The following is a 12,351-nucleotide window of genomic DNA, read 5'->3' on the forward strand; positions in this document are numbered from 1 at the left end:
GTTTCCTCCTGAGATCGATATGTGAATAAAATGACTGATTTACAGTGTCATTTGGCAAAGTCTGTCTCAACAGAAACACCCTTGGCACTTTTCCAAACATATTTTCTCTAAAATATATCCGCTTGCTCTCCGTGAGGTTCAAATGCTCGCATTAATGGCGAAACTTGGAAAACACGATTGAATGTTTGACAAATTCCATGCGGTGGAGATTGCTGGCTGGTGTGGAATCACATGACCCTATTTTCTGGGCTTTGGTTAGAATATTCCCCTCAGAGGCACGTTGGGTGTCGCCACACATGCGGCAGGGACTCAGGCTGAATGATGAGGCAGCCGGTAACTGTCCCCTCCGCCTTTCCCACTGAGTCGCTGGCTGACTCCAGACTTTGCACACAGAAGACCCCCACGCACCGTGGGATTTACGTCCCGAGTGTGTCTGCCCTTGGCAGGGATGAGACGTGCTCCCAGCGTTCAGCTAAGTACTTGGAAAGGCCCGGAAGGAGCCCCTGCGAGTCTGTCAACGGGCGTGAGCTGGGCCTGCTCTTTACCGTCACCCCCTCGCGGGCAGTGCAGGACACGGAGACAGTGCGATCCATTACCTTGAAGCCAGTGTCCCTGACCCGCGGCTCTCTCTCTGCGTGTGATAATACAAACGGCCACCAGCTGAAGATGCTGCAGCCACAGGACACTCAGAACACAGTGTTGCCGTTAATATCCACATGGGTAACGGATTCCCACGCGTGCGCTAAAGGAGGTACGTTGGCTCTGGTTTCTTATGATGAATTCACTCCTGAGAATGGAGTCATTCTTGGATTTTACACGTTGTGCAAGAGACGTTGTAAACACTGGCTTCCCCCTCGGCCCTGCAGTCCCTGTGGCCCATTGCTGGCGGCTGGCATGCCCTGGGCTTGGGCAGGAGCCCACATGGCCCCCCTGATGGCCTGTTCCTGCTCACGGTGCTCCGTGAGCACACTCCTGATGGCCTGTCCCTGCTCACGGTGCTCCGCGAGCACACTCCTGATGGCCTGTCCCTGCTCACGGCTCTCCACGGCCCACTGACAGCCTGTCCCTGATCATGGCGCTCCGCGAGCACACTCCTGATGGCCTGTCCCTGCTCACGGTGCTCTGCGTTTGGTGTGAAAGCATCTATGCTTCTGCTTCCAGAACAGAGAACGTGGGTCGTTGCCGTTGTTCCCACGGGATCTTTCTGAGCCACAGATGCGCCTGGCCCTCCCCTTCCTCCCACCCCAGGCCCCTGTCTTCCACCCTCAGATCTGGTGCAGTTGGTTAAACGATTGGTCAGTTTAGACCAAGCAGAACAGGAGCTGGGGATTGAACGTGTATGCAGTTTGGAGGCCTTGCTGGTTCCGGGCACCGCTGCACTTCCAGCTCGTTGCCACCCCTGGCGCCTTCACGCGTGGTTGGGCCCCGTGAGCCAAGGACCGGGAGATGGTGATCGATCATTCAGGGGTCAGCTCTGACTACCTGAGAACGGGCCTGGGCCTGAAGGCGGTTGTGCCAGGTGGAGAGGCAGCAGGGGAGGGAGCCAGGCTGGGGACTGGTGGGAAGAACAGATTCGAAGATAGGTTGAGATCGGGAGAGCACGGCCATTTCCTGGGGCCTGTGATCCTTGAGAAAGATCCGGAAGATCAGCCAGCTTGCAGGAATTCACCTTGGGTTTAAATAACGGCCGTAACAGGGCCTGGATCTTGTGTGTCTGTTTTTAATCCAGGTCTCTGCTCCTCAAGGTAACACTACAGACAGGAAGTGAACGTGTGTCACTCTGCAGGTGTATTTTAAAGAGTTACTTAAATTTAAATGAACGTATGTCTGCATTTTGCATTTACTCTCTGATCATGCATTTCAACCTAAACTTGCTTTGTTTTCTAAAATTTTTTAAAGCACAGAACCGTTACGCTGCGCAGACAGCCCGTTGGCGGCTTGGGCCTGAGCGTAAAGGTAGGAACGCATTCCTCCCTCGCGACCTTCTTTCTGAGCGTGTGTCTGTGCTGATCGTGACGGAACCTTCTCTCTGCCTGTCTTCCAGGGAGGCGCCGAGCACAGGGTCCCTGTCGTCATATCAAAGATATTCAGAGGCCACGCAGGTAACGCGGCCAGGACATGTATGCCCACGGCAGTTTGTGAGATAATGTGTTATTGGAAACGATAAAAATAAGCACCTGTTTGTGTGCTGGGTTGTTTAGCGGCCGTTTTGTTTTGTTGTTGCCCCTACGTTACCCCTGACACGGCTCTGCCTTTTTCATGTCCTCTGAGGCCGCAAGCCCTTAAGAGAGATACTGATTCCCCTGTGGCCATCAGGGCAGCCTCTGGAGACACGTTCAGGGCCAGACCACAGGGTCTTCTCAGCAGTGTGATGCCTGAGGACACATGGTCCTGGCGTCGGCAGTCATGATGCTCATGGAGGTCTGTGACAAAAATCGCGTCCCGCCCTCTGGGAGCGGCTTGGTGGGGAGGCCGGGATGGCCGTCGGGGATGCGGTTGGATGGTGTCAGGCTTGGGGGGGGGATGGTCGCCCCGCAGCTGCCGCTGACTCAGGTCACCGGGAGCGGGAGTGGGAGTGGATGTGCGGTTTGCGGCCTCACCGTCCAGTGCTGAACGGTGGGAGATGGTTGTAGTACAGTCACGTAGTTAGATGGCAGGGACCATTCCGGTGTCCCAGCAGGCCCTCCGTGCGGCCGCCTCCACTCTGCCTGTGGGTGCCGGTCCCCCTGAGGCTCAGGGGCTGTTTGTCCCCCTGCTGGAGGAGGAGGGGAGGCAGCGACCCGTGTGGGGGAAGGGGTCCGAGGCGGTGAAAACAGAGCAGGGGTGAGTACGGGGCTCTTGAACAGTGGAGACATGTCCCCTCCTTCTCCCCGACTGCAGCCCCAGCCCCGTGTCAGAGCATGTGGCGGCCCAGTGGTTGTGGGAGAGGCGGCCTCGGCCTGGGACCCCACCACCGCGTGCTCCGCAGGTGCGTGTGCACAGGGGCTGTGGCGTGGACCTGTGGCTGGAGTCCATGTCTACACGGAATGTGAATTCCCCACAACAACCTTGACTCATTCATGCAGAGAAGAGAGATTTTAACCACACATTTGCGTCTGCAAAAAGACCATTTCCACCCAAAGGGCATTGAGTCATCGGCTCAACAACAGTGTTACATTTCTCCCCTTGTTGAGCAAGGTTACAACAGGTGGGTAGTGTTTCATCAGGACCGAGGCTGAGACTCAGGGCATTCGAGGAGACCAGCCTGTGAATTGTGGCCAGTGCGTGGCTCTCCTGCATACGCCTTCCTAACACGAGGATTTCGGTTCTGTAGGAAGTGTGGTTTTGATGAAATCTGTAGGTAGCAGGAGAGCTGCACTGGTCTCTGCATCACGTGGGTCACTCTTGTTGACGTTTTCAAAGATTTCAAAACCGTCGTCCCTCCAGACTGGAGCGTTCCTGTTGTACTTCTGGTGATACCGTAGAGCCCAGATGCTTCCAGAACCTAGTGCGTCTGTGCAAGGGACTGTCCCTACCTGGACTGGGCCATCTGTCTGGTTCCTTCTGTGCCATGTGGCACACGGGGTGGGCTGATTGGTGATGGAAGGAGGACAGCTCGATGTGTTTCTGTGATGTTGCAAACACCCCGTCTTTTCTACTGGTGTAGGTTTTCATTTGTGGATATGAGTGTGTCAGAGGAGAGGAAGTAGGATTAACCAGCAGATAAAAATCAGAAAAAGCTTTTATGCTTAAGTTAGAGGGAAAACCTCCATTCTCTGTGGAGGGACAAACAGGTGAAGGCCATGTGCAGAGAGCGCCACCGTGAATCGAGGCTGCAGTTTTGAGAAAGGTGGCCAGTCACCCCAGTACCTCCCATCTCTGAGCCGGGGCCCCCGAGGCAGCTGGGCCAGTAGATTCCCCCACTTCCTACTGGTCCTGCAGCCAGAATGTGTGGGTGCCTCCTGAGCAGAGTCCCTGCAGGGGTCAAAGAAGCTTCCTGTCTTCTCAGGCTGCCTCCATCCTGGCATCGGTGGCCGGTGAGCTGATAGCCAGGGCCCTGTCCCCATCCATTGGGTCACCTGTCCCTGCACTCCATCAGTGCGGTCCTGCCTCAGTCGGCCTCAGTAGCTCAGGCCTCTTCTCAGACACGAAGACGGTCGCCCCCACCCTACTGCTGTCGGCCTGCGTTCCAGACCAGTTGCTTCCTTTTTCACCGAGTGCATATCCCACACCCTGAGCTCTTTGTAAAGTCTGCATAAATGCTCAACCGACTGTGAGCTTTTAGAGACCCAGGCTCGGTGTAACGCTACTCACCTCAGAGTATGGCACAGGACTATTGTTTTACGGGCAGGGACTCCCTTGGCTGCTGGAAATCTGTGCCCAGCTGCCGTGTGCCTCTGGTGTCGGGTGAAAGTGTGGGGCCCCGTGTGCTGGAGCCCCGGGTCCAGGCGACCTGGAGACGCACATGGCAGCCAGCACACCCGTGAACTGGTTCCCAGTCCAGCAGTCAAGTCAGGATTGGCTCCTGGAGACGGGAGACTCCAGGTGAGTGGTGGGAAGGGGGACACTGACTGGCCCTGGTGAGACGGCCGCACCCCCACATGGCCTGGGTACCTCCCCGATGTGGCAGGTGTCACTTGCCCACAAGGAAGGCCTAGATGTTGAGGGATCGTCTGCAGCCTCAGTCCCACTGGGAACGTGATGTGCACCTGGCTTCACGTTCAGGAGCGAGGCGGCTATAAACTGTAAGGTCAAAGGGGAACGTCAGCTCAGGCTGTCGTTCATCTGTGCATTTGTGCAGCCACGTTCAACAAATCATGTCTTCGGAAGAGTCTCTGTTCTGGGCATTCAGCGGTGATGAGCCCGCCATCACATCAAAATCGTCAGGCAACAAGATGAATAAGGTATGTTCAGGCCGCGGCCATAGGTTCCGCTGTGTAGGAAACTAGGCCGTGTGATGACGGACGTGAGGGAGGGTTTTGTGCGACGTGGTCTGAGAAAGTCCTCCCGCGGGTGATGTTCAGCAGATATTGGCGAGAAACGGAAGAGCGTAGCCCGGGTCGCCTCGGCGGGAGCGTGGTGCACGTGGAGAGGAGGAGACATGGTGGTCGTCAGGCCGGAAGAGGCGGAGACACAGTGGTCGTCAGGCCGGAAGAGGCGGAGACAGTGGTCGTCACGCCGAAGAGGTGGAGACACAGGCGTCGTTTTGCTGGAAGAGGCAGAGACACGCCTGAAGGGACAGGTGGCCGGGTGTTCAGGGTGTGAAGTCCAAGGAAGGAGCTTGGGTTGTATTTACCAGCGAGAAGGTGGTTTGCGGACTTTCCAAACGCAGCATTATAACGTCTGTTCACGTTAAAGACCCACCACCAGGCTGCTGCAGGAAGTGAGCAGGAGGGACCGCGCTCTCGGACGTCTTGGTGAACGTGGGGGCAGCCACCAGCCTCTCAGGTGCTTTGAAGGGGAGCCCAGGCGCGATTTTACAGAGACACCACGGGGACTCCTGCTGGAGTCTCTGTATCTTTAGCTTCAGCGGCATCTGACGGCATTTGGTAACATGACACAGCAGACACGGGGATCAGCAGATGCTGGAAATGTGGGTGGGGGTGGGGATCCACGCCCCGTGGCAGGTGCATGCTTAAGGGTGCTCGGAACGGGTCGGGGAATTAGAACAAAAGAAGCATTTGAATTAGGGTGATTTTCTAAGAACTTAACCTCCATGGGGAGGAGCGGCTGCCTGAGCACCTGGGGTGTGAAAGGAGGGGGCCTGAGAGGGGTCTGGAGGCCGAGGGGCCGGGTTACCCTCTGGCTCCTTTATTTCTTTAGGAAGAGCTTTCCCACCTCCTGCGAGCGCATGAAGCCCCTCTGGGGCTCAGGACGCACCCAGAGGCTCTCCCCGCACACCTCGGTGCCCAGGCCTCCTGGGAGGGACCCCGGCAGACCGCGGTGCCCCGCGGCCTCCAGTCAGGCTGAGGCTCTGAGCTCAGAGGCCCGGTGAGTCCATGATGTCTGCTCACATCACGAGGAAAAGGTACAAGTGTTTATTTTGCTTGGGGATATTTATTAATACTATATACCTAGTAAGTAAAGTCTTAAAAATATCTTTCCTTGGACATTTAACATTCCTTCAATTCCTGAAGCCCTTCAAGTTATTATTAGAAATTTCTGTTTGGTAACTTCAGACCTCGTGAACAGGGGCAGCTCACTTGGCCTGTAGAGCCACTCTCGGGGACCTGCTGCTACACTGAGTTCCCCCTCGCTGCAGGGGGCAGTGAAGACACACCTACTTCGTGCCCTCCTGGAGTGTGCCTCATGCTGGGGAAGCCAGATCACCCACAGGGACACAGATAAATAACGGCAGGAGCGGATCGTAGTGCAAAGAAAAATATGAATTTTACTTAATGCTTTCTGTGTCTGGGCATTCAGCACCCTGTCAGAGAGGGACTTTCATGACCACCCTTGTGGTGCAGGGAGAACGCTGAGGCACAAGTACACTAAAAAGATTGTCCGGAGACACACGGCTGGCAAACGGAAAAGCCAGGGTGTGGCCCCCGTGGTGAGTCTCTGAGGTCGTCGTGAGAAATTGCCCTGAAAATCCGTGGATTCACATCCAGGTAGGGATGTCTTTGGTTGTGAAATACCCTAAATGTCCAGTGGCCTGAAGGGATAGGGTCTGATTTTCTGACTCAACAAGAAGCCGGCGGTCCAGGCCCCGGCATCTCCTCGTCCTTCCACGGGGCCGTCCCTACCAACTTGGGCTTCGCCTCATTACGTGTTCCACGTTTACAGAATGGCTGCCTTTCAAGGCAGTAATCCTCTTTCCGGGTGGGGCAGAAGAGAGTTGGCGAAGGCCACCTCCAGGAAGGGCCGTCTTTTCCTGCAAGAAGAATGCTTTCCGTCATCGTCCCCACCCACTAACTGGGACTGCACCCAAGTCACCCTCGGAAAGGCCGAGGGAGTGAGCTTGCGGCATGTCTTCTGGTCAGCTCTCTTCAGCCCGAGTTCAGGGGAGCGCGGGGCCTCCTCTCACCCGAAGGAAACACCGGGCTCTCCGAAGCAGTGTGAGCACGTGCACCTGTCGTGGGGGAGGTGACTCGGGGCTGGGCAAGTATGGGGGGGGGGGGCGCTTGCGTTTTGTCAGCAGCGGTGCCTTCAGCAGCTTCCTTTCCCTGGACACAAAGGGCCTCGTATGTACATTAGCTCTGCTCTTTCAAACCTTGATGAGTCCTTTTGGGCCACACCATTGGGCTCTTTTGCTTGGACCCTTTCCAGCTCTATGCCACTTTCTCGTGCTGCTTTTCTTGGGTTCTTCTGCCGATGAAGCTCGTAGCTGGCTTCCAGCCTGTGTGCTTGCGTCTGCGCCAAGTGTGGAATCCGTAGCTGCCGAGGAGCCCTTTCCCGCTGGCAGGTGAGGTCTGGGGGCAGGGATGTTCAAGGAAGTGGAGACAAGGAGAGCCGGTACGGCAGCTGTCGGGGCTCTTACAGGTGAGCTAGAAAACACTTCCTTCTAGAGGCTCCGGATTCGCACGGAAATGTTCCCCAATTTACTGTATTATGTTTCACACACAAATTTCCTAAAATACGTGGTTTTAACTACAACTGTGACTTATGACTCCATTTGTTAATAATTAGCAAGCCATAAGTGGTTACCAACTGGAAAAAAAAAAATCTTAGAAGTAATGTAGTAGAGTTTTCCTTCCTTAAGTGACAAAACGCCAGCATTTCATAGCAGTTAAACTTCTGGTTAGTGATGACTAACTAGTGAGTACGTGTCCTTAAGTCTCTTGTGATTTCAGTGTCTGAAACTGATGCTGCATTTACCTTGTGAAGAAACGTCTCAAACTTAAACAGAAAGCGCCCATACACTTGTGGCCTTTTATTTACTTATTATTTAATGATCACACAAAGGAATACAGGGGTCGATGGAAATAGTGAAGAACCCTAGACCCAGGACACTAGGGTCCGGTGCCGCCTTTCCGCAGATCCGCGTACGCCCTTTCCTTACAACTTTCTGTATTTCCTAAATGCATCCTGGGTGCTGGTTCCTTTCCAGACCCCGAGACATGGAGGTGTGGAGCACAGGACCTCAGCCTGGAGGAAAACTAGATCCGTACTTGAGTACACACATGGAAGTCGCGCTGTTTGTGTGCGTACACGCGTCTGCATATGAGTGAGCCTGTTCTGTGTAGAGTTACGGGTACGTGCGCGTGCGCATACACAGAACGCGGACGTGACCGACACGAGGTCAAGCTCATAAGCTGAAGGTAACTAACTACCTCGGAAGGTGTGGCTTAGAGCCGATTGGCGGTTGCCAGTTAACACTCGGGGTCAGCTGTGCTCCGCCCCGTCTGAAGGATGTGAGCAAACCGCACACTCTGGGGCCCCGTGGGTGGTGGGCGTAGGATGACCTTTGAGGAGAGCTGGCCCCGGAGACTCGAAGCGGGACCCGCGGAGGTCATTCGTCCTGGTTGGGCTCTGCCCTCCTTGCTGTGAAGCGATCGACGCAGAGTTCTGGCCCGGCACCGGAAGTCGGGCCTCCGCAGCAGGTGCGCTAGGGTTTCACAGGACAGGCGGGTCCCCGGGTTACCCCGGAGGCCACCAGGGGCACCGCAGACCCTCTGTCGGTGGGCGCGGTGAGGGGCGTCCACTCTTTCCTTGAGGAGAGCAGCACATCCCGTGGGAGCCGCAGGCTGACCAGCGGCCTCTGCCGCGCGGGGTGCTGACGGGCCCGGCCCTGGTTTCTCGAGTCCAGGGCTGCAGAGAGGGCATCGCGGTCTCGTGCAGCTCAAGCTGCCCCGTTGATCCCGCCAGTGAGGAGAGAGGTATTTAGCAGGCCAGGGTATCTTCCTAGTTTGCGCCCACACCTGGTAGGTAATAGACGCCCCACAGAAATTGCTCAGAACTGGGGGGGGGGGGGGGGGCCGTGTTTGGTTTTCCTCTGGCAGCATAGAGGAGGTGTGTCACGTGGAGTTGTGTTGTGTCGTGTTGTGTGCTCTGAGCTGAGCTAGCCTGTTGTGCGGGGACGCAGTTCTGCCTGAGATCAGTCTGGGTGCGCTCCTGCGTGTCTACTCCCTGGCGGTGTTGAGTGCACCTCCCCAGGCCCACCTGTCCACACCTGCCCATACCTGCTCACCCCTGCCCAGGATGCGGAAGTGCGGGCCCCTCAGGGTGGCTGAGTGATGTCATCACCCAGAATTCCACTTAAAAACCTGAACCAGTGGGGCGCCTGGGTGGCTCAGTCGGTTGAGCTTCCGACTTCGGCTCAGGTCATGATCTCACAGTCTGTGAGTTCGAGCCCCGCGTCGGGCTCTGTGCTGACAGCTCGGAGCCTGGAGCCTGCTTTGGGTTCTGCGTCTTTCTCTGTGTCTGCCCCTCCCCCACTCATGCTCTGTCTCTCGAAAAAATAAATAAATAAATAAAAATAAAAAACCTGAACCAGCCGTAGGCGGCAGGACTCGGAGGGAGATGTCACAGAGCCAGCAAGGAGTTCTGCGTGGGTGGGGTGTTCACGCTGAGCATGCAGGTGTGGTGAGTGTGGCCGCATCCTTTGAACTCGACGCTTAATTCTCTGTGTGGCGCTTCTGGGTCCTTGCCCAGGAGTATCCAGTGACCCCGTCCGGTCACAAAACCGTAAACGCCGGGCAGAAATTCAGCCCTTTGCGTGTTGCTGGCCTTGGTCACCCACTGACCCCGCGCATCGTGCCTCAGCCTCGTTCCCACCGCAGCTTTGCCTCGCCGGGCTTCCCCCACCCTTCTTGGGGACCCCACCCCCTCGCCTACCGGCGTCTCAGACGCTCTGTCGCAGACGCGCCAGCGCCACCGTGGTTGTGCGTGTGTGGAGTCACACAGAGACCCTGAGAACATTGACGCTTTTGGAAAAGCGAAAGCAGCGTGGCCTTCCGGTTCGTACTGTGCCGGATTAAGGGGGAGAAGAACGACGTTCACAAGGAGCCTCTCGATGTGGCGGAAATGAAGCGCGGAGCTTCGTGCCGCGTGCAGACAGCACAGGGAGGCCCTGGACGGCTGGCAGCTGTCACCCCGACGGGCTCCTCCCGCTGCTGCGGCGCAGCCCCCGCCCCCGCCGCCGCTCGCCAAGGCCCCGCGGGAGGAGGTGCTCCCGGGCCTGTCCGCTGAGGCCGCGCCCGGGGGCGGGGGCGGCCCCGTCGCAAACCTGGGCTGTCCCACGTCTAGTTCTTGCGCCGACGCCGGAGTCCCTTCCCGGCCGTGGAGCAAGTCCGGGTATCACGGCAACGTTTCGGTGGGCGCGTGGGCAGGCCCGGCCGGTGGCTGGTTTGAGGCCCATGTTCGGGAGACACGTGGGCCCTCCCGAAACTACCCAGAAAATTTCAACAAGAGGGAGGGAAAGAGAGGAGCTTGTGCGTCAGGAAGGGCGAAAGGGATGAGAGCCAGGGTCTTTCACGCGAAACTTCCGTTGTTAAAAGCGAGTAAGTGTCCTGGGCGAAATGTGGGTTCTCATAAGGCCCCGCTGAGTGTCAGACTGGGAGCAGACACGCCGTGCTATTCGTGCAGATGTTCGCCCGTGACACAGGACAGCATTTCTGCAGCCACGTGTGGGGATTTCTCTGAGGGGAAGCAGAGGTGAGGCGGGGCCCGCTGCCTGCCCGGCTCTCTCCAGCCTGCAGGGGCCGAGCTTCTGAAGCTGCGGCCTTGGGGTCCTTAGACCTCAGGGTGTCTGAGCTGCGTGGGTGCAGCTGTGGGTCCCCAGGGCCCCTGATTTCCAGCCTTCTCTAGAATTTTCACTTGCATCTGGCGTCTCACTGCCATGAGTATGTCATCACCGTATAGATTTGCGATTGATTTATTTGCACATCCGCGATATTTCATCAGTTTAGCTGATTGCATGTTAAAACTTCCCCCTCCCCCTTCCCTGCTTCCGGTCGACACTATCTCCTGAATCTGTAGCCGATGTTGAGCCCTTCGAGACCCCTGCCGCCTTGCACGCCCAGGGAATGTGCGACAGGTGCCCGGGGAGCCGAGCGCCAGCCGCCTCAGGAAGCAGAGGGAAGAGTCTGAGCTCCATTCTCGTAGACGTGACTGATTCAGGGTGCCGCAGCCTTGCAGTGACACCGCTCAGACCCGGGGCCCGTGTGCTGGGCTCCCGTCTCACTGCCCCTGAACCAGCAGAGGTGCCCGCGGGGCCCCCACCTTCCTGTCGGTTCCGTGGGGGAGCCCGCCTTCAGCGTGTAGAACGAGGTCCAGACACGCAGGCCCACGTGCCCACGGCGATAGCAGGTCAGCCCCTGACCCCTTCTGGGGGTCCGTGGATCTCGGTAGACCCCACTCTGAGATGGGTTAGGCTGCACCCGACTGGAGTTGTGCACACACAGCCTGAGACGCCCCTCCCGCTTGGGGCGGCTGAGTGCAGAGTGGGAGCAGAATTTCTCGCCACACTCGCCTCCCCCCGGTTCTTTCACCAAACCCCAGTCTACTTCCCGTGTCCAGAGAGCTGGCCCTATGGGGGAGGAGGCCCCGGGGCCAATCCTGGACCGAGTTAGGGGTGGAGAGAGTCGGATGAAGAGCGTTTCCGTGCCTCCTCTTGTTTACTGGAAACAAACCGATGAACGGCATGATTTTAAAGCTGTCGAAATAAACAGAACCTGAAACAGATAATAGAAGTGGACTCATCCTCTGGGTGAGAAATGCTGAAGCTCTGTGGGATCCTATCACACCCTGCGGGGGCCTTGTCACACCCTGCGGGGCCTTGTCACACCCTGCGGGACCTTGTCGCACCCTGCGGGACCTTGTCGCACCCTGTGGGACCCTGTTGCACCCTGTGGGACCCTGTTGCACCCTAAGGGACCCTGTCAAACTCTGGGGGCCCTGTTGCACCCCGTGGGACCCTGTCACACCCTGAGGGCCCTGTCGCACCCTGTGGGACCCTGTCGCACCCTGTGGGGCCCTGTTTCACCCTGCGGGGCCTTGTCACACCCTGTGGGACGCTGTCGCACCCTAAGGGACCCTGTCGCACCCTGAGGGCCCTGTCGCACCTTGTGGGACCCTGTTGCACCCTGCGCTTCCTGCAGAATTGCCAGGAATGGGGGGTGTTCTGGACAGGGGTTTATTTTCAGAAAATCAGATCCAAATTACTGAAGGTGATCAGTCTTCCCTGTGATTCTACAGTCACTTGGGGATTCTGCAGAGCCTGTGTGTGTGTGTGCGTGTGTGTGTGTGTGTGTGTGTGAGAGACAGAGAGAGAGAGAGAGAGAGTTGGGGGCGGTATTTCTGAGACATCAGCGTGGGTTATACAGCAATCCAAGGTATCAAGGTTACTTTTAACAACTGCTGACACTGTCACTTTTTTGTTATTGGTTGTTCAATTTTTTTTTTTTAATTTTTTTTTTCAACGTTTATTTA

The 12,351-nt window shown here is 56.9% G+C and overlaps 1 protein-coding gene across 2 annotated transcripts in view; it reads left to right on the top strand.

Moving 5' to 3' along the window:
- Window positions 1-12,351, top strand: part of SNTG2 (syntrophin gamma 2) — a 180,309-nt gene that overhangs the window by 59,522 nt on the left and 108,436 nt on the right. For both annotated transcript variants that reach the window (XM_040495951.1, XM_040495950.1), the window contains 2 exons: window positions 1,900-1,956; window positions 2,045-2,102. In XM_040495951.1, coding sequence (XP_040351885.1) covers window positions 1,900-1,956; window positions 2,045-2,102 — 115 coding nt within the window. The remainder of the gene's footprint in view (window positions 1-1,899; window positions 1,957-2,044; window positions 2,103-12,351) is intronic.

The sequence above is a fragment of the Herpailurus yagouaroundi genome, unplaced genomic scaffold, assembly GCF_014898765.1.
Source record: "Herpailurus yagouaroundi ecotype Mexico unplaced genomic scaffold, PumYag 188, whole genome shotgun sequence".
NCBI classification, from domain to species: Eukaryota; Metazoa; Chordata; class Mammalia; order Carnivora; family Felidae; genus Herpailurus; species Herpailurus yagouaroundi.